The 19,985-nt window shown below is 40.6% G+C and overlaps 1 protein-coding gene across 8 annotated transcripts in view; it reads right to left on the reverse strand.

Moving 5' to 3' along the window:
• The window catches only part of mef2aa (myocyte enhancer factor 2aa), a 68,372-nt gene that overhangs the window by 6,551 nt on the left and 41,836 nt on the right, over positions 1-19,985 (reverse strand). For 5 of the 8 annotated variants that reach the window (XM_082538441.1, XM_082538444.1, XM_082538439.1 and 2 more), the window contains exons 4-6: positions 11,823-11,957; positions 10,236-10,458; positions 1,222-1,406 (exon numbers count right to left, since the gene is read on the reverse strand). In XM_082538441.1, coding sequence (XP_082394567.1) covers positions 1,222-1,406; positions 10,236-10,458; positions 11,823-11,957 — 543 coding nt within the window. Of the gene's footprint in view, positions 1-1,221; positions 1,407-8,417; positions 8,478-10,235; positions 10,459-11,822; positions 11,958-12,024; positions 12,157-19,985 lie in introns of all 8 variants that reach the window. The other 3 variants (XM_082538445.1, XM_082538443.1, XM_082538446.1) reach the window with 2 other exon arrangements.

The raw sequence follows: 19,985 nt of genomic DNA on the forward strand, positions 1-19,985 counted from the left end.
TATAAAATTCCAGTCTTGTAAATAAAGAAGATGGAGCAGTCGGACGTCAGTGAAGCTTACACAAATGAGAGCTGACATTTGTGAGTGGCACTGAGATCAAATCATAATCACCAGAAATTACGAACGAAGCTTCTCCGCTGGTACCAATAATGGCTGCTTAGTACTGTGCACTTAAAAATCCCCCCTGTGCTGGGAGGAAGAACAAGAAGCCCATTTTCCATCTTTTCTGTGCTGTGGGACATACTGTGTCCACGCCGGGGCTCTTAATACCCACACTCAATCAATAGCGGTAGGAAGACACGACAAGGGCGACAAGATATTATCTGGCTCACACCCTGGGCCCCTGATTAAGTCTTCATCTACACTCTGTCACACTGAGATGTGATTAATTTAATACCATTATGGCCTAATGACAGGCTGTCTGCAGACCTGCCACAGCCCACGCCCTCAACAGCCTCTACCAGTCGAAAATACTTCGTAGGCTCAGACAGAACAGGACCTCCCACCCTGCACCTCTTGCAACACAACCTGTCCTACTCCTACGTATTCCACAAGCAGACACAGTATCACACAGTTGTTTAAACACTGCTCCAGGCCAGCTGAGGCTCAGCAAAGGAGGAGCAGCCACAGTAACCAGAGGTTTATTTACAAAACACATCGGTTTTCTGGAAAGGCTCCTGTTACTGACACCACAAACAACACACAGAGGTGAATCAGGGTATTTGCTTGCAACTGTCTTTAAATCCCGCCCCAACCCCCCTTTTACAGTTTTCTGAATGTCGATTCGTGACTCGGAGGGTCTGCTTAAACCTCATGTGTTTGCTACGATCAGGGCACCCTGAAGCTTTCTTCTTATTATTGTTTTTACAGGCCTCAGAATGAATGTGAATAATGGAGGGAGGGTGCAGATCCATGGTTCGGTCCACACTGAAATAGAGGTGAACACATCTCTGACACTTACGCTACCACACTGAGCCCCACTTCTCAGATAAATAAAAGTCCTGAGTTCAAGTGTTCAAGTGAGGCGGAAACCTCAGCTGAACACCACGCTACGTTTTGTGATAACATCGAAAACATGTTTGGGCAAAATCCAGGCAAAGTGTTCTGCTACGAAGGGCTTGATAAAGACACCAAACAAAGCTCTGCTCTGCCCTGCAGCAGAGATATTTAAAGGTGCTTCAGCTAGTAATACTCGTGTGCAGTGGTGTGCTCTCTACTCACCAGCGGGGGCATCATCCCTTTGCTTGATGGAGGGATAACAACCCTCAGGTCTGGCTTGCGGCTTCCCATTCCCATGTTCCCTCCAGGGGGTGGCGGAGACTTGGTGGGCATGACTTTACCCAGGCCATTGCCACTGGCTGTGCTGAGGAGGCCTGGAGAGCCCCTGGGGTTAACAAAACCATTTCCTGCAGATGCGCACAGCAACAGAAACACATCATCAAACCATGCACTGTGACTGACAACACTCCCAGTCATCAACCAAACCTCTCGCGCTGTGTTGTTTTCCAGCTTGCTGCAGCATGCAGCGTTAAGTGTTTCCAACCCTCTGGGAAGTTTTAATAGACTGGGATAATTATCCTGCACATTTACAAAAATAAAATGTCCATTTCAAAATTGATGAGCCCTTTATTTTTACTGTGAATGATTACATCAAAGCCAATTCTTTGCATCTTGGGACGAGGAGCAGTTCACTGGCAAATGTACTGTGACTGCTTAAAAGAAATAGCTGAGGCCATTACAATTGAATAAGAACAATAAAATGTTGTTCTTTGTTGTTTTTCACTGTGCACACAAACAGCAGCATGTGCTAGACTATCCCCACACCATTCACACCTAGGCATTCATGATCATTAGTCATTTCCTTTTCTTGAGAACAATTCAACTAATTTTAGGAAGTTATTTTCTTGAGTTCCAACAACATTTTAGGAACTCCCTCTCCCTTTTCTCATTGGACAACCACCCTTGAAAAACATCGCTATATCCACTGGGTGTGGACCGATCGAAAATAAAAGAAGTAATCGTATTGAACCAATATTAAATATAAATCTTATAAAAAGGTGTTAAAGCTACAATAAATGCCACAATACAGAGAACGGCTTATAGTTATTATTATTATTAGGACTTTTTTTTTTTTTAAAGAAATATGTTTTTGGTAGTTTCTCAATTAAAATAAATCTTTCCGAAACAAACTGAAAATTTCTAAATCACCATAAAGTGTCTGCATCCATTAAGCATTTTCTTTTTAAAACACGTTTCACATAAAGATGTGTTCTTCCCATTTCTATCATGCTACAGTACCTTATTTTGAACCACAAGACACTGTATGACTCATCTGCACAAGATCTGCAGTGAGATTCTGCAGATTTCACACAAAAGAGCTCTGATAAAAAAAAACGGACTGCTGAATTCTTATGAAAACAATAACCAAACAAAAGTAAGATTTCAGGTGCACTTGAAGCTTAGCCTCACTTTATTTGACTTAAGTCTGGAAAGAAAAACTATACTTTAAGAAAAACACACTCGGAAATCCTGAAAACAAAGGGAAGAAGGAATTAATGATATCTAGCACTGCATCAACAGATCAGTAACACTTCAACAAGTTGCTGATTTCTCTATTGTGTTCAGTTTATCCCAGTGAAACACAAAGTGTGTGCGCAACAAGTAGACTCTTACATAGGAACATAATGGAACAATAGCCCGTCTGACTACAGATAAGGCCAGCAACAATTCAAGGTCAAATAAACAGTTATGAAGTGCACAATAGTATCTCACCGCTGAATCAACAGTATATGCAAGCAGCTACTGCCATCAGCCTTCACTTTGATCATATAAGACTACGCTGCTGCAAGACAACAATGTTTACAGAATTAGCAGATTAAATGTCCAAAGCCCCAAAAATAGCGAGCCTGATTAAAAGCATGGAAGAAGTCATTCAGTGGGAATGAGGAGCAATGAGTGCAAATAGAATTTCATGTAAAGAAATGGATTTCAATTTGGCAATTTGGCAAATAAAGACCTCGCTGATAGCAATCAGTGAGCTCGAATATTTTACTTTGACAGAAGTCTGCCTTGTAACGCTGAGGAAAAACAACACGATGGAGATGACTAAAGGCCTTTTTCACATCAGAGATTTGTCTTGCAGCATTGGAGGCCAACCTTCGCAGCCAAAACTGTCTGACGTAACATTGTTTTCTAATAATGCTTTGCAGTAAAATATCAAAATGTAATCCTTGCTTTGGTTTAGTTTGTTTTTATTCCCTAATCATATCAAAAATCCGACTCAAAACATATATCAAGTAATAATGTAATGCATCATCTGGTGACACACATATATATAGCCAAAAGAAGACATAAATGATTTTTCTTGGTTTAACATCAAATTTAACTTGCATATGTTTTTCTCAATTGCGTGCATAATGTATTGTTTTATTATGTAGCTCATTGATCTTCAGCTCAAATAGGCTGTTTAAATAAAGGATTCATTCATTCATAACTGATGTTTTAAAATGTGTCCACATTACAATAATGTTTGTGGGTTAAATTTCCATGTATGCTTTATGTTTTCATGCACTTGCATATATATTTATACATTTATCTATATATATTTCATTATGTCTTTCTCTTGATAATCTGCTTAATTTTATTAATCTGGTTTAACTGTTTTTTTGTCTGAAAACACTTCAGGCTTAAGGTTGCAGCTTTGCTAAAACTGCAAGAAGGTTCCTTCAGAGATGTTTGTTTCATACCTGCAAGCTACGTAAGATACAACTTGCATATTCTTAGCACTTGTAGTCATACTAGCACTAAGGTTCTGTTGGTGGCAATGATGGTTTATTTATCAGTGAAAAATCTCCACAGCTGTTTGACACAAGAATATCACATCATTCATAGTGGCCACAGCACAAGCACACAAGTTAAAAAAAATAAACAAATAGCAAAGGAAAAGATAGAAAGGATCACGAGATTAGAGTACAGAGTCTTTTCACATGAAAAGAAATGATTGCACATATGCAGGTAACGCGAGCGTTCGGCTTGACTGGCTTGTGTTATAGTTGGTTTATTATGTTGTTTAAGTATGTCCTTTTTGTGCCATGGAAACAAACTTTCATTATTAAAAACAGCCTACTTTAAAGTAGAGATGGCACGATACCACTTTTTTATGTCCGATACCGATATCATAAATTTGAATATCTGCCGATACCGATATGAATCCGATATAGTGTGTTTTTTAATCAATAAAACTGTTTTTTAATATCTTGCTGCATTTTGTATAAGTTCATACTCAAGTTTAAATAAACAACAACACTAAAGCTATTCTGTTATACCTGTATGTAAAAAATACACTGCCCACAAAATATTTCATAGTTCAGCAACACTGATCAATCTAATAAACTTAAACCTACTCCATCCTCCCTATTCTGGCATTTTAAAGAGTACTTAGCAGAAATATTAAGCAACCTAACTAATAGGGTTGCAAACTCCCAGCAAAAAAAAAAATAGGGAACCACCCCCCACCTCATGATGCTTAATCGACGTAATCAACTTTAATTTGATGCAGTGTGAAAAAAAATGCACAGAATTAAATTATTTTTCAAGAATAATTAAATAGATTCAACATCTTTCTTCAACAGAATTGCAGACTGCACAGATGGTACCTTCCCAAAGGAAAAAGTACTATAGCTTACTAGGGTATATTAGACTTAACAGTTACTATATACAGTAATGGACTTCTACATATTTTACATCAGATTAAAAATTTGGGTGTAAGATTCAGATAATTATTTATTAAAAGCTAGACATTTTAAATGAGAATAAGAAAGAAAAGTATGTCTTTGTGCCCCTTTTCCCTGTTAATGTCCTATCGGCCCCCCCTGGCTAAACTTTGCTAGATCCGCCCCTGCACAGTTACCAGCCATCAGCTACGTAGAAAAGGATCCTGGTGTAGAAAGTAGTATTAAATAAATTCTAACAACAGCTTATCAAGGTTAAACGTGTTGCTGTTGTTCAGCCGCTGGTTTCCTCTTTCTGGTGCAAAGTGGGCCAAAAACAAAGAAGAGAGACGGACTCGCGGCAGAAAAGCCGATCAGCTGATCATTGAGCAGTTTCATGATTGAAGTAGCAACAGGAGAGGGAGGGAGAGAGAAGAGGCACTCGCTCCATATATCGGTTGTTAACCTTAACGTGGGAATGCTTTACAAACATTCAGAGACAAACTTACAGACTTGCTTTACTTCTCTCTGGGATCACTTCCTCGGAGATGAAATGCTGGTTTGGTAGGGAGGCTACAAATACACACAGCCGCTCTATCACGTGAGCACACTGCTCCGACGTGCTACGGTTATGAGCTGAGTTACGCCGTGTCGCAAGTTTTGTGAGGTGCTTTTTTGATATTTAATGGATCGGATTACATTTTTTATTTCTCTCCGATATCCGATCCAGTAATTTACGTCAGTATCAGACCGATACCGATAGGCTACGTAATATCGGATCGGTCCATCTCTACTTTAAAGTCGTTAAAAATGTAGACATCCACTGATAAGTCATCTTGCTTACTCATAGGCTGATGTAGTGTATATGTGTATTGCATTCCTCATCCTCGACTTGATAAACAAGCTGAAAACAAACGAGTTGCCCTCTTTAATCACATATTGAAAATTCCCTCACCATAAGGACCCTGGCAGAGCATTTGTAAAAATGTTACAATCGAGGAGGCAAAAAATGAAGAACACTTTCTCTATTTTCCAAATGTGAATATTCTCAGAAACGTAAAAGAAAAACTCACAGCGTTCCTGTTGTAATATTTCTAATTCTACATGACTTAAATTGTAATATTGTCACACTGTATCTATTAACATTTCAGTTATGTCCTTTCGCCACCTCATTTAAAATACATTTGTGTCACACTATTGGCGATTTCATTACCGGTCGGAGACACAAAGACCCACAGTCTTGTGTTTACTGGCTCATTTAGACACGGAATAACCCACCTGACTTGCTTATGTGTGCAATGTGAGTTTGATTATGACTTCATACGTCTGACGATGAGTGAAGGAAATAATTCTTTGAAAATAAGTGAGGATGAAAACACGTCTGAACAAATACACGGCAAAGTTCAATGGGATCCAAGGTAACAGACACAAGTTAAGACCAAGCCTTCAGCATAGGGCATGTCACCGGGCTTTTCTGCTCTCATTCTATATTCAGACTTCTCTTAACAGATCGGTTGTGCTGGTAAATCCTCTCTGACTGAAACCTGTGCACGCTGAAAGCTGTTTGGTTTCTGTTCATTGTTCTGAATTATTAAAATGGTCTGGTAAGGGGTATTACATAAACCCCTGTGTTTACAAGTGAAACATTCGGTTTTCATTTTAAGTTTGGGGAAAGAAAACACTGTGACTTATTGTGTCCAACATCCCACACGCGCCAGGCTCAAGCAAAAAAAAAAAAAAAAGGGAGGGGGGAGTCTTGATGAATGAGAAGAAATGATAGAAGTGAATCAAGGGGCTCCAAATGCAGTTTTCCAATAATAGCTAGATGCCATGTAGCCTGCGGTCCTTTTGTTGTATCTCAGCAAACTAATTTGAGACAGGATGTCCCAAGTGTAACTGCTAAGAATGAAGTCAGATGGAATAACTGTTCACGCCCCATAAAAATTTTAGACTGAAGAAAAACTGAAACACGCATTTGACGTTGGAAAGTATCCCTCATTATTCAGCAACTGCGGACATCCAAGCAGCCTAAGATTAATAAAGTAAAACTACAACAAAGAAAAACAACTTTCTGAAAACAAACTCCGGCACCACTGAGCCTGTTACTTAATGACATCTGGTGGGCATGCAAACAAACTTTGAAAATGTGTTTCAAGACCTTGCAATCATTCAGTATTAATGAAGGCATGTATACAGCTCGCAACCATACTGCATACCAGAGAGCACTCTCCTGAATCCTTCGTTTTCACCACAACTTTCTCACCAGTCAAGGACCAGAGCTTGTAATTAGGTGTTATTGTATGAGCTGTTGTAAGAAGCGATGCACTGTCACTCAGTGAAGTACACACACTACTCAATCACATAAAATGAGGCTTAAAGAGAAGCAGTTTGGTTTGTGGAGGTGTATTAGCTTTCAAGCCATTATCTGAATGAGAAACTAGACAAGAACAACAGATGGCTTATTTTAGAGAGAACAACTGACATTTATCTGCCAGAAAATGTTGCCAGTGATGTTCGCTGTGGTATCGTGCATGCATATACAGTACGTGCGCCTGTAAGATGGAGAAATTTTACACAAAAAGCTAATAAATAAAGCGGCTATCACACTCCAATAGTTGAATGGGATAAAAATAATTTGCCTTTTGCTTAACTTAGAAAAAAAAGTTTGAAAGTACTTAAAACTATTAAATGGGGAGAAGATATCACACAACACATCTTCCATCTGGCTGCTTTGAAATGCCTCTACTGTGGTCACTGCGGCTACTTGGGAAAATCATAAGCATTTCAGGAATGGTCATCTGACATCAGGGCTAGAGAAGTTAGTCCTCCTCGTAGCCTATGCTCTGCTACACACTTGTTGCAAACAACAGCTGCAACATGCCCATACAGTGCCAAATGCTGACGCCCCTTGGCAGAGGCTCCTGACTTTACCCTGACCTGGTGCCACACCCAAACTTAAAACCAACCGAGCACTTTCTTTTTGGTGGTCTTTAAACTCTGTGACTAAGGCCGAGCCTAAAATCTCTTAAAGCTTATATCCTAGTGTTCTTCAAATTGTTATTACCTTTGATGTCATGCAGTTTGCCAGTTTGCTAAACAAAATAAGGAAAGAGTTAAAACTCCATCTGCCTCCACGTGTCACACGACACTTTTCACTCATGACAGGCTGTCCGGTCATTGTGTACTGAGGACTTAGTGGAATGACATGGCCTGAATACCTACAGGGTTATGCTGGTCTAGGCATCTTACAGACCCTCTCCAGCCTTATAAGGGCTGCCAGGGCAGTCAGGGGGGAACAGATGCACCTGTCAATAGACGGGAAGGAAACAGGAGAAGAGGGAACTGTGTAGAGGCGACAAGTTTAAAGGAAACACTGGGTTTATTTACCTGCCCGTGTCAGTAAGACAGCTAATTGCCCCACTCTTTTACCGCTTTGAAGTACAAACACCACACAGGGTTTAATGCTGTGGAACCATTTCCCATCTCTCAAACGTGCGTTTACCAAGCATATTGTGCATGCTCTCTGTTAAGAGGACATGTGTGCCCTTTGCATGCAATGGAAAGACAGTCAAACCAATCAGTCAGTGGTACTGACGACTGTCTTTAGCCAATCACAAATAGATATGCTACTATCCAGCTCATTTGCTAAGCAGGAAGCCTGTTGGGCAGAGCTACAGAGAGCTAATGAATCTCTCCAGAAGGACTTACCCGCTGGGCTGGAGCCCGCACCACTTGGCACTGAAAGGTCTGTGGTATCCAGCATGCCACCTAATAAGATGCACAGAGTGATATGATTAACCATCTGCATCTTTCTGCAAGCTAGCAGAGCATGTGATGGAGATGGCAGACCAGACATGAAAATGTCATGTAGCTCTATCTTCACAGTGCACGAAAGAGTAGAACGTGCTCTGCCAGGGTCCTTATGGTGAGGGAATTTTCAATATGTGATTAAAGAGAGCAACTTGTTTGTTTTCAGCTTGTTTATCAAGTCGAGGATGAGGAAAGCAGCATTCCACTGTGAGGAGGCACGTTCAGAAAACGGTTACTTGTGTAATTCTGAATTTGTGCACCTCTGAGTGATGTTTCACACACATTTAAGCAATGCACTTAGGTCAAAAGAATATAATGCTAGCATGCCACCAGAATCATCTAAAAATAAGATAAATGCTTTACAGTTATTAATCACAAGGGATGAGTTATTCTAGAAAATTATCATTTAGTATACCCCCAGTAAACAAGAACATGTTACTACTGATATGTGGTCAAATGTCAGTGAGGCATTTCACACCTTGCTGCATGTGCTCCCATCAAAGGCATTGTAGTGAAATCTTGCAAAAGCCAACCGAACTGACTGAGTCCAACCAGTCATACCAGTACTAGTGTCACTGACATCATTTTTCCACTATGCAGATACAGTAAAAGGTGTAACAATGAGCATCTCAGAGGATGTGAAAAAAATATATCCACCAAAGATCAGATAAGAGGTGTTGAATGACGACTTGACATTAGCTCACTTACCCTGGAGACCATTTTGGACAAAAAGTTGAAAACCATTTGAGATAGAGACCACTCAGAGGTTAAATGTGGACAACCTAGATAACGCAAACCTATTTATGCATATGAAACTAAAGAGGTAAAAGCTAGATCAGTCAAGTTTTCTCTAATCTATCTGAAGTATGCAACATTATTGGCTTTGTCAAGTGCCTGAACTCTGTCATTCAGACATAGGTCACATTTATTGTTTTTTTTTCCCTGTACCCTTGAGATGGGACTGCATCTCAATATCTAGCCCCAGAGCTTCCAGCATTTCCGTCCACACTGCCATGTGTGTGCCCCATTCCCACCTCTCATATTCCCTTGCCTCTCTGTGCACCCTGTCCTCATATCCCCCCTGCTCCTGTGTGCAGCCTCTCTTTTTACTTACGTCTCTTAGCCAAAAGTCTGCGCTTGTCCTCAAACGTCTGCTAATGTCTGAACTTTCTTTTTCTTTCTTGGGTTGTTCTGTTGCAGATCGGTCTTAATTGTGAGCATACCAATCCCATAACGTTAACTGGCATGTATTTATTTGAAACAGTAAAAGTGATACATAAATGTTGTTGATACAATTTCCATCAAAGGGGCCAGGATGCTTTTTTACAAATAAAGCCGACAAGTCTGGAAAATTGATTGGATCCAAGATTAATTTGTATGTCGATTCTTCACAACATATATCCCGCTTATAAAATTAAGTGAACTTGCATGCTGCTACCCATTGTCTCCACTCTTTATGCTAAGCTAGGTTAACAAACTTCTGGCCTCCAACTCCATGTTCAACAGGGATATAAGAGTGATACTGATCTCCTCAGCAAATTCTGAAAAGTCAAAAACAGCAATTTCCAAATTTGCTGAGCTACTCTTTTCAAACTATTGCAAATAAAACTTTGATAATATTTCTGATGTTGGTGAGACCGACTCTTGTATCAATTTGGTGGGAAACTGCCTTAACCACCATTAACAAAAATCGAAGTGAGATTGTTATCCACTGACCTGCACTGCCTGCACTGGTGGGCCTCTGGGATCCTCCACCAGAGCCAACATTCCTGTGCAGAGAGGCCTGTGGAGGGGACAGCATCCCACTCTCACTCAGAGAAGCTGTGGCGGCTGCCAGGCCCTGGCTGCCCAGAGTCCCTCCTGCCTGGTACATGGCATTAGGATTGGATACAGGCACTGCCACATGCATGGAGAAGTTCTGCTGAGGCAATGCTGTGGGCTAGAAGAGGGAGACAAACACACAAATATTTACACAGATTACACTAAAAATCCAAGCTCCGATGAGTCTGATGAGTCACTGGTTGTCATGGCATCATTAACAGCAAGCTCCACTTGAAGGTTAGCTTTAATAAACAGATTCACAAAACAGGCAGGCAGGGCAGATTGAAGTACTGCAAAGGAGACCTCCTACATTGTCGGCTTTGTATGCTTTATAGTATACATCACATAATATTTATTCATGGTACTTTAATAAACATTCATAACCATCATTCTCATTAACATCATACATAGAGAATACACACAAATCTTCAAGTAATACCACAACATACACAAATAATAACTTACAAAACCCAAAATATAAAAACATGCTGTCAGGTGATCACTGTGCATTGCAGCAGTCAGCACTAGACACATAGATTTTCCTTTTGAAACACCATTGTGTAATGTGTTTCTCTGCAAAACACACAGCGGTGGTGGGGACTTGCAACCCAGACAGCTACAAGAATCACAACTCATTTGCATTTACCCACAAAGTGCTGACTGTGCAAAGCTTTAAGTGAGAATGACAGGTGGCAGTGAGAACATTTCATTATAGCATTATCCAGTGAGCCAGTTGGGTGTTATCATTAGTTTGTTAATGGCAAAGTGATGCTCTTCATGTCAGGAACATAGAGAAAACAACTGCTTCTTAGTAAGCACTATGTTCTTGCACAAGTCTAATATTGTCACGTGTGATAAGATCACAAGAGATCTGTGATATCTTGAAAGACAGAGCCAGTGTGGTACTTGGAGAAGGGAACGGGACGGTGTAAATATTAGTGCAGTGTAACGATGAAGAGATATAATTTGAAAAGAAGAATGAAAATGTTGGATTATTAAGGTCCTACGGAGACAAAAAAATATATATTTTTTTACCAATCGAATAGAAATCTGGATTGAGATGGCAAAAAAAACACCCTTAAATTAAAGGATCTGCAACTGTTTATAATAAACACTCACATTACTCTTAGGGTATTTACTGTAAATTCATTATGTTGAGATAGTGATTGCAGTTTGATTTGTGATAACATGACCATGATACTAGGGTGTAATCTTTCTAGCAGAAGCATGCAACATTTCATCTGTTAATGAAATGTGATCTTATCAGGGTGTGCCAAAATATCAGCGGCAAAACAACTCAACGTAAGGAACAAATGCACACCCAGTAAAGGGGGCATTAATCTTTAGTGTAGGTCTGAAAGAAGTTAACGGAAATCTTCGGAGGGACAACAAAAAGAGGAAAGAGTTAAATGGAGAAAAAAAAGAGCCAAAAATCCGTTGTGCCACAAAGCCAAGCAAGAACATTGCATTTACAGTACTTACGATTTTATGATTTCTCATCATATTATCAAACTCCTCATTAATTTTTTTATACTTTTCTTCTGTGTGAGGAGTGAGGACATATGAGGCATCGGGGTCCGGGCTATCACAACCTCTGTGTTCTTTCTTGTTTAGCGCCTGTAGTGAACATCAACATAAAGACAGGAATCAACACAAAACAGCAGGGGACAAAGGAAGTACTTACACCGCAGCGCTTGTACATTAAATCACTGTCTTCGCTTAGTTTGCCGAAATGGTCATCCATGAGGGGGCTGTGCCCAAAACAGTCATCAGGATCAGGACTAGCACAGTCATTATGGCCTTTGTTTCTCAATTTCTGAAATGAAATTGCACAGTTGAAAAGAAACAATGTACAAGAAGTAGTCCTGTGTTTATGTTGCTTGTTACCTGTTATATACAACACTGTGCAAAAGTTTTATGAACATCAGAACTGTACATTTTTATACTAATGCTTAACATTAGGAGGAAACTGATCTGTCACAAAATAATTCTGTAGCATTACAGACACAGTCAGCCATAAATACATGTCTTCAGTGCTGAGAAAAACAACAGGTCTGTAACAGATGGTATGGCCCCCATACAACATCACTGAGTCAGTCTAGGATCAAACGAAGAGACAGAAGATGCCATAGACTGTATTTATAAAAAAGCCAATGTGATGTCACCCATTGGTTTGTGGACTCATTTTGAAGCCACAGACTAAGCACTTTGGCCGCTGCCATCTTATAGAGGTGGATATGGCTGATAAAGTGTCACATGTCATAAAGTAACCACTCCCTAAAGCATAACCTGCTTTACTGCCAATTTTACTCGGCTAGAATTTATGAAATAAAACAGCACGTTATGGTAAATAAGGCCTGAAACTAGCAATCGAGATCATAATCGCATAGGGGGAAAAAACGCTTACTGAGGTAATAAATAAAGTAGGCAGTAGGACAACTTAATAATAGACTTCCGTACAATAGGATTTTATTTTTGCAACCAGATGAGCACCACCCCCTTGCTCGCCATTAGAAAGAATGTAGGTTTAAGGCACATTGATGCCCAGTTTTTAAATATACAGTATAAAGCAGACACTGAGGTAACCCAATTTCAGACAAACAGTGGTAAGTTCCTCAAGATGCTTGAGATAATCTCACAGCTGAATAACTGGAGAAACTCTGTGTAAGGCTATGTCATAGATGTGCTAACATTTTAAGGTCGAATAATAGATAACTTTTTAAAATCTTTGCACTTTTTGTCAAGGTAATCATTCGCAAATGTACCTGCAACCTTTGACCAGTACTGTACTTTAAACCAAATTACATGTGAAAATATTCTACTCTGTTTTTTCTTTTCAGAAAATCAGAAAAACAATTTACAAACACAGTGGGCTAGAGTGTGGAAGACAAGGATAAACTGGAAAAGTCACTTTCACCAATTCACCCTTCACCTGGAAACTCCCTTTTTCTTTTCTTGTATCCATTCCTGTCCCCACAGCCTATGCATGTGCATGGCTATATCTTTCACATTTATTAGAATGCCCTGCACAAAACGACTCTACAGCTGAGCACACCTAGTCTGCAAATTAGTATGGTTGGCACTTGCATACTCTGATCAAAGTTAATGAATGTGCGATTATCAAAAATTGGTTACATATGCTTATTTGTGCAGGTCATTGAGAAATTATAGCAACATAAGGTGGTCCAGTGTGATGTTATAAAGAGCCTATTCTAACTTTAGCGAGGTAAGAAACATGCCATGAAACTAAGCTCTTTTGCTCACTTTCATACAGGCTATTCTCTGCTCCTCATTACAGCTGTGTTAACAAGACTTGCTGACAGCATGTGACAGTTTGTGATATCTAGGCAGTGTACATCAAAACATGATTTATGCGAGGCTCCCAAGACTTCTCTATCAGGCTGCTGCAGGTCCACAGCAGCACCCTGCCCCATCTTGAAGACCTCGTGTCTACAGGAAGGTCACTGACTCCTGTGGATGTAGGGGTTACAGTGCACACCAGAGGAAAGGAACCTACACACACTAATGAGACCTTACTCTCTTGTTTCTGGTCTTCATCATGCAGCAAAGTGGAAAATGTGTGTCTGTGTGTGTGAGAGAGAGAAAAACAGAAACTATGTGAGTAGGAGTGTGCGGTGCATATGTGCAATGTCTGTACGTTGTGTGTGTGTGTGTGTGTGTAAATGTGGTGAGGGGAATGGGGGAGGGGGGGTTTCTACAGCTGCTACATCCTCTGACAGCGATGTGACAGTACGTTTAGGTCTGTGCAGACAATGTGGCTAACCTAGCAGTTCTCACCACAACCTCAGTGTAAGTCACATTTCCTAAAACCTGTGTTGTATGAGACTCCTGCATAATACAATTTCTCATTAAAACTAGACCACTTTAAACACCCGACTGCTCCTCCAGTTTTCGTGTACATTTTCTTTTTGAGGGATGTATATTTTAAAACCCAGTAACAATGTTGGTATGCAACATGCAATGAGAGAAATTAAGCTGTGCATAGCTGAGATCGAAATGAGGAAGTTCAGAAAGAAAGAAACAACAACAAAAGAACACCCACATCTCTTTAAACGTTAAGTGTACATAGTGCCCAAAGGAGCGCAAGAGAGAGAAGTCCTCTGGATAATGAATGACCAGCACTGTACCACAGATGCATTACTGTTTGGTGTGGTACAGAGTGGAGGCATTCTTCTCATTCTAAGAAAACGCCTTGCTGGTTCATTTCCTGTTTACTGAACGCAACCCCCTTTAGTTAGTGTCCTGAAAGGCCTGTGTTTACTGGGGTTAAGCTATGCACTTTCTCCACCAGTGAGCCAAAGATCTGATCTCAACCTGCTAATTTAAGTTCCAACCTGCTCATTATGGGAATATCTTGGTCGGATTGGTCGGGCATGGCTGTGCGAGATGGGCAGGGTTGCTCCACTTTCACAACAAGCCTGGCCAACCTTCAGTACACCACACCCACTAGTCCAAGCCTTTTAGGGAGGGGTAGCAGAAGCAGAGTGGGCGAGCAAGAACCAAATAGCAGTCAAGGGCAGGCGGGACTCAGATGTGTTTTATGATACATGACACGAGTCACTACAATACATATTATCTTCAAAGAGATGTACTAGAAGGTGTCGTGTTGTGCAACAGTTCATCTCTGTACTGTTCTAATGAATGCAATATTGAAGTGCAAGTAAAGCATGGCTGTAATTCTTTTTTTAAATTACTTGGCATGTTTTCGGGTGCCCCCCCACAGACACTGCCTACAGCTCTCAGTAAACGGATCACTAAATGAGCACATGGCCAAACAGGTGCTCCTCTTCCAAACACCTGTCAAGACCTGGCTCCCCATGCCAGCCAATCAGAGGCACACTCACGGAGACATAGCCATAGCAGGGACCACATGTATCCCTGAAGGCCCCCCAACCACAGACCAACTTAGTTCTTACATGCCAGTGTAAGACGCTACAGGGTTCTGACACGGAAAAGGAAGAAAATACATGATTAGGAAGCAAAAAACCCACTTTCTCTTTTCCGCATTATGAACAGCTTGTTAAAAGCAGCTTTAAAATGTCTCTCAAATGTTGAATCAAGCTTTGGGGTTCGTACTTTTTGGAAAGTATAGTTGGCTGGACGTGAATGCAGCTGAGGCTGGGATTTTCAGTACCATGTCTGATGAAAGATACGGCCTGTTTGTTGCGGGAGAAGGTTACAAAGGCTATAGACAAGGGAACTTGTGTAATCTATTCACGAGGCCCTGAGAGGCTCACAAAGATGAGTGGGAACAAGGCCAGCTGCTATTTTCTCACAGTGGTCCAAACCTGTATTGATAGAAATTTGGCTCTTGAAATAAAAATGAGGCTGAGTGGCTGATGACAAAACCTACTGGGTCCTATTGTCTGAGAGTGCATCTATAGTAAGTGTGTCCATCAGTTTGCTTTTGTGATACTTCTCTTAAAAAATATTTTCCATTGCAGGAGGCCTTGAAGCTTCCCTGTCCTGAAGAAAACATTTATCCGTCATTTCCATCTGAGCCCTGACTAATAACCTAGTTGTTACCATGGGAAGCATTCAGCGCAGTAATTGCCTCCTCATGTTTGCACTGTATGTTCAGCACAGGAAGCAGCAGAGCAGTTAGATCTCACCTTGCGTTCCATTTTGATATGATATCAATATAAATTCTCTTTTTGATTCAATTCTGCGCAATGACACGGACTGCTACTAAAATAAGTGAACTTTGAACAGTTTCTGTGTGTCATTAGGCATGACAGATCATCAGTTTACATCACTATGCTGCCTCCTAGGTTTACTTTTAAGCAGGATTTTCACATTCAACGGGTTAAAAATAAAACCCAAACTATTGCATAAGCCACCTACATCACCTGTTTCTTGAGAAGTACTTTTAGTGAGATGGGTCCAAGCAATTTACTCTGCTGCTGTGAGTCTTGGAAAACCATTTCTTTCTGATGTTCTCCCTCTCTTGTGTCAAGAGAGCTTTCTGCACTTAACTTATTCATGTACTGTACTCTACTGTACATGAATAGAAGGGAGGGTGAAAGGAGAAAGATAGCGGTTAGGTATAAAAGCTAAACTTCAAAACTGTGGGGGGGGGATGGCTGAAAGGAGGGCATGAAGAGGCTGTTTCTGCAGTCTCTTCTATTGTGCCTGCATCACGGCAAAAGGCTATACTTACAGTAGGTTTCACTATTGGAAGAGCTCCGCCTGACCTATGACTGGTTTACCACAGCTCCAATTCAAGGCCCTCTGTGGAAAGACAGTCTGTAGTTATAAACTGGAGTACATCATGAATGTTTAATTCACGTAGTGTTTGTTCAAGCCTCCCCGTTAAAAGCCATATTTTAACGGGTTGCCGTGCCTAAGGCCTCCCCTCACCTCATTCCAGCCGGGTATCTTGGCCCGCTTGCCCTGCAGTGCTGTGAATTAGCCCTTGTGTCCGCCGCTACACTAAGCAAGGTAGCGTGCTAATCCTCATGACATCACTATTGTGTCCAGGCCGTTCCATCTAATGTGCTTATCAAAGGGCTTCTTTGAGCGTTAACGTACTAGGAAATCAGCATGGGGAGGTGGCTTATAGGAAGGCTTTTATCTACTAAGGGATATTTCTGCTCTTATATAACATCTTAACAATCTTTCAGTGCCGCCATGTTCCCTTTCCTCTCTGGTGGTGCTGTAGTCTTCACTCAAGGGGAATAAACACTTCCTCAGGTCGGTCTTTAGCCGCTGTTTGAAACTGTCCAGCACTGGGTTACTAGGAATCCATTTTTCTCCATTTCCTACCACATACTGTGAGACTAGAGCAAGGAGATTTTAGATAAGGAGTCCTCTGTAATTCCCAGACATATCTTGTTTAATCTCATGACCATTAAACATTACAGAGTGGAGTGATATCAGGATATGAGACTGGATTCATGTCCTTCCTTTAGCACAGTCCATTGTCTAGTTACTCAGTGGACAGGAAGAGCGAACAGGAGGGGGCAACTTGACTGCCTACATTACACTTTGACATTGTTCTCTTGCAGCTGTTAGAAAAACAACATAAATAGTGCGATTCAATCCCACCTGAAAGTAGTGACAATGGAAGACAACAATGATGTAAGGCCTCAAAGTCAGTGGACCATAAGTCGAAAGTGGCAATGCTTGTTAAATAAAATCGTGACAGACAGATAGACATCAGGCAAACCTCTTATATTTTACTGCAAATGATTACCTGCATTTGGTTGACTAGATTCCCAATTTAATATAGTCCATTGATTTTACTGAATGAGGAGTAATTGCTGTGCAGTGAGCAGTCCCTTCAGAGCTTTCTGCTCTGAGACTGTGGTGAATGACTGATGTGACAAAGCTATTAGCTGCCAGAGTCAGAGAGAACAGTCTCAATCAGTGGACTGCATATTTTCAGTATAGACAAGAGGGAATTAAACTACAAATTGAGGATAAAGGCAAACCAATGTCATCATTATCTACAGATTAAAAAGAATGAGAACAAGCACCCTGTGCCCACGTGAAAGTAGTGGCACACATAAAAACTGAACAAACTCTAACAAACACAAGATCCTTCAAACCATTTCAATCTCAGGCTCTTCATCTCCCTCTTTCTCTGGTCATTGAGTGGATCATTAGCTGTCAGAGCCATTGAAACCATACCCCCAACCCTGAACTCCCATTCCTGCTCGCCTCTAAAATATTCATAAGGACAATTAGGAGTTCCGATAAGGCGAGTACGAAGGGCTGGGGGGCGTGCGGCAGAGAGGGCAGGATGTGCCAGCAGGACGTCTGTTCTGCAACACTCTATACCCAGACCACAGACCTGTCCTCATCAATCTGAGACACAGCAGCCTCCCTCTTTGCTCCCAGTCAGGCCGGGCAGTCGGGGGGAAGGTGGCACTGTGCCAGCTAACCCCCCCCATCCCAGCAGGCTTTGCTCTGTCCTCGCCCCTGGGCAGGAGGGGTTGGCTGCACAGCATGCACAATAGGAGGAGGGGGGCACAAGGGCAAAGTGATTGTTGCACGAACTAACTCACAGAAGCTGTTTTGAACGAAAGCAAGGTCACTGAAGAACATCGAGGGTGGAGTCGATGGCTTGAGGTTCTACTAATCTTTATCATAACTAGTATCGCTGTTGATCTGTAACTAGATCAAACCAAATTAGGCCAGCTTAGTGTATGACCTATTTCATGTGGTTCGTGCCATAGTTGATGACAGGTATGTGGTTTGAGCTCAGTTTTGAGGCACTATGGTACACAGAATTTGTGTTATTTGCTATGAAATATATAGTAAAGTAAAATCATGACACCACAAATGTTATAAAAAGCAATTAAAGCTAAAAAAAAAAAAAAAGGGAAAAAAAGGAAAACAATTTCCTGCTAAATAACAGGTACAGAAGGAAACATTTTTTAGAGTAAATACATGAGAATAAAATGTTGAAAGAAATCATGTCCATTATGTTGAACAGAAGAAATAAAATGTCTGATGACAAAGAAATCTAAGTTAATTTCTGGTGAATAAATTCCAAGGGCAGCTATGCCTCTGCAGTGACTTTAAAAGAACAATTCACAGTAAGCGAAGACAGGTTGGGGTGCTTTGATGCTAGGTGCAAGAAAAAAGCCAAACAAAGTCAAAATGCATAATAATGTAATCTATTTCTCAACAATCGATCTAACAAGTTTAAAAAATACCATCTAAGCACTGGTGCCAAAAAACATGTCCATCAATAGTTATCTAGGCTTTCTGAAGGTCTTTAAAAGTTCTTTGGGTATCTGCTGCGTACTGACTAATTTTCAGTCCAGTCCTTATACCTCAGCATTTTCACAAGAATACACTTCTCTTTGTTAAACCACTTAAAACTGACCAATGAGGCAGTCAAGCATAAAAAAGACATTTAATTAAAGGGTTGAACCACTTTGTGCCTACACATAACAAAAAACTAAACAATTTTATATTACATATATTTTGTATTTTTAGGCACTTTGTTACTAGCAGCCTAATGCAAAAATATTATTTTATTAAATCTATTAAAAAATGCCAATGAGAACACAGTTATTCCCAAATATCTGAGGAAACTGGAGATGTGGAGGACGTCAGAAGACATAACAGGCCTAAAGAACTATCCACAATAGATGAAATGTATCTGAAAGTATACCACACTTTACTGTCCTGAAGAAACAGGTGATTTACAGGCTCTGTTTTTGCCTTATATACGGCTCATGTATGTTTGAACATGTTTCAATAAACTTTACACCTATTTTTCATTTTCCTAGCAAAATAAAAAAGACATTTGTGGTGACGCTACTTTTTCACAAAAATCAGATAAAAACAACTTTTAACACTGAAATTTTTTAATGAGTATAAAAATATAACTCTCTCCTTAGTTAACTGAAGTGTGTTCAGTTGAACAGTCAAAGGAGCTTGCAAAGAAAAGCGTCTGGACTTCTTTAAGTTGCTTGAAGACGTTTCACCTCTCATCCGAGAAGCTTCTTCAGTTCTAAGGTCAAATGGTGGAGAGTCCCAGATATAAACCTAGTGGGAGTATCCCCCCACAGAGGGACAAAAGGACCCCCTGATGATCCTCTAATCGCCTGAGCCAAGGCGTGGGTCCCAATCAGCCAGAGTTTCGGGTGTGTTCATTGTGAAACCTGG

Source organism: Aulonocara stuartgranti (assembly GCF_965226115.1).
Source record: "Aulonocara stuartgranti genome assembly, chromosome: 7".
Lineage (NCBI taxonomy): Eukaryota > Metazoa > Chordata > Actinopteri > Cichliformes > Cichlidae > Aulonocara > Aulonocara stuartgranti.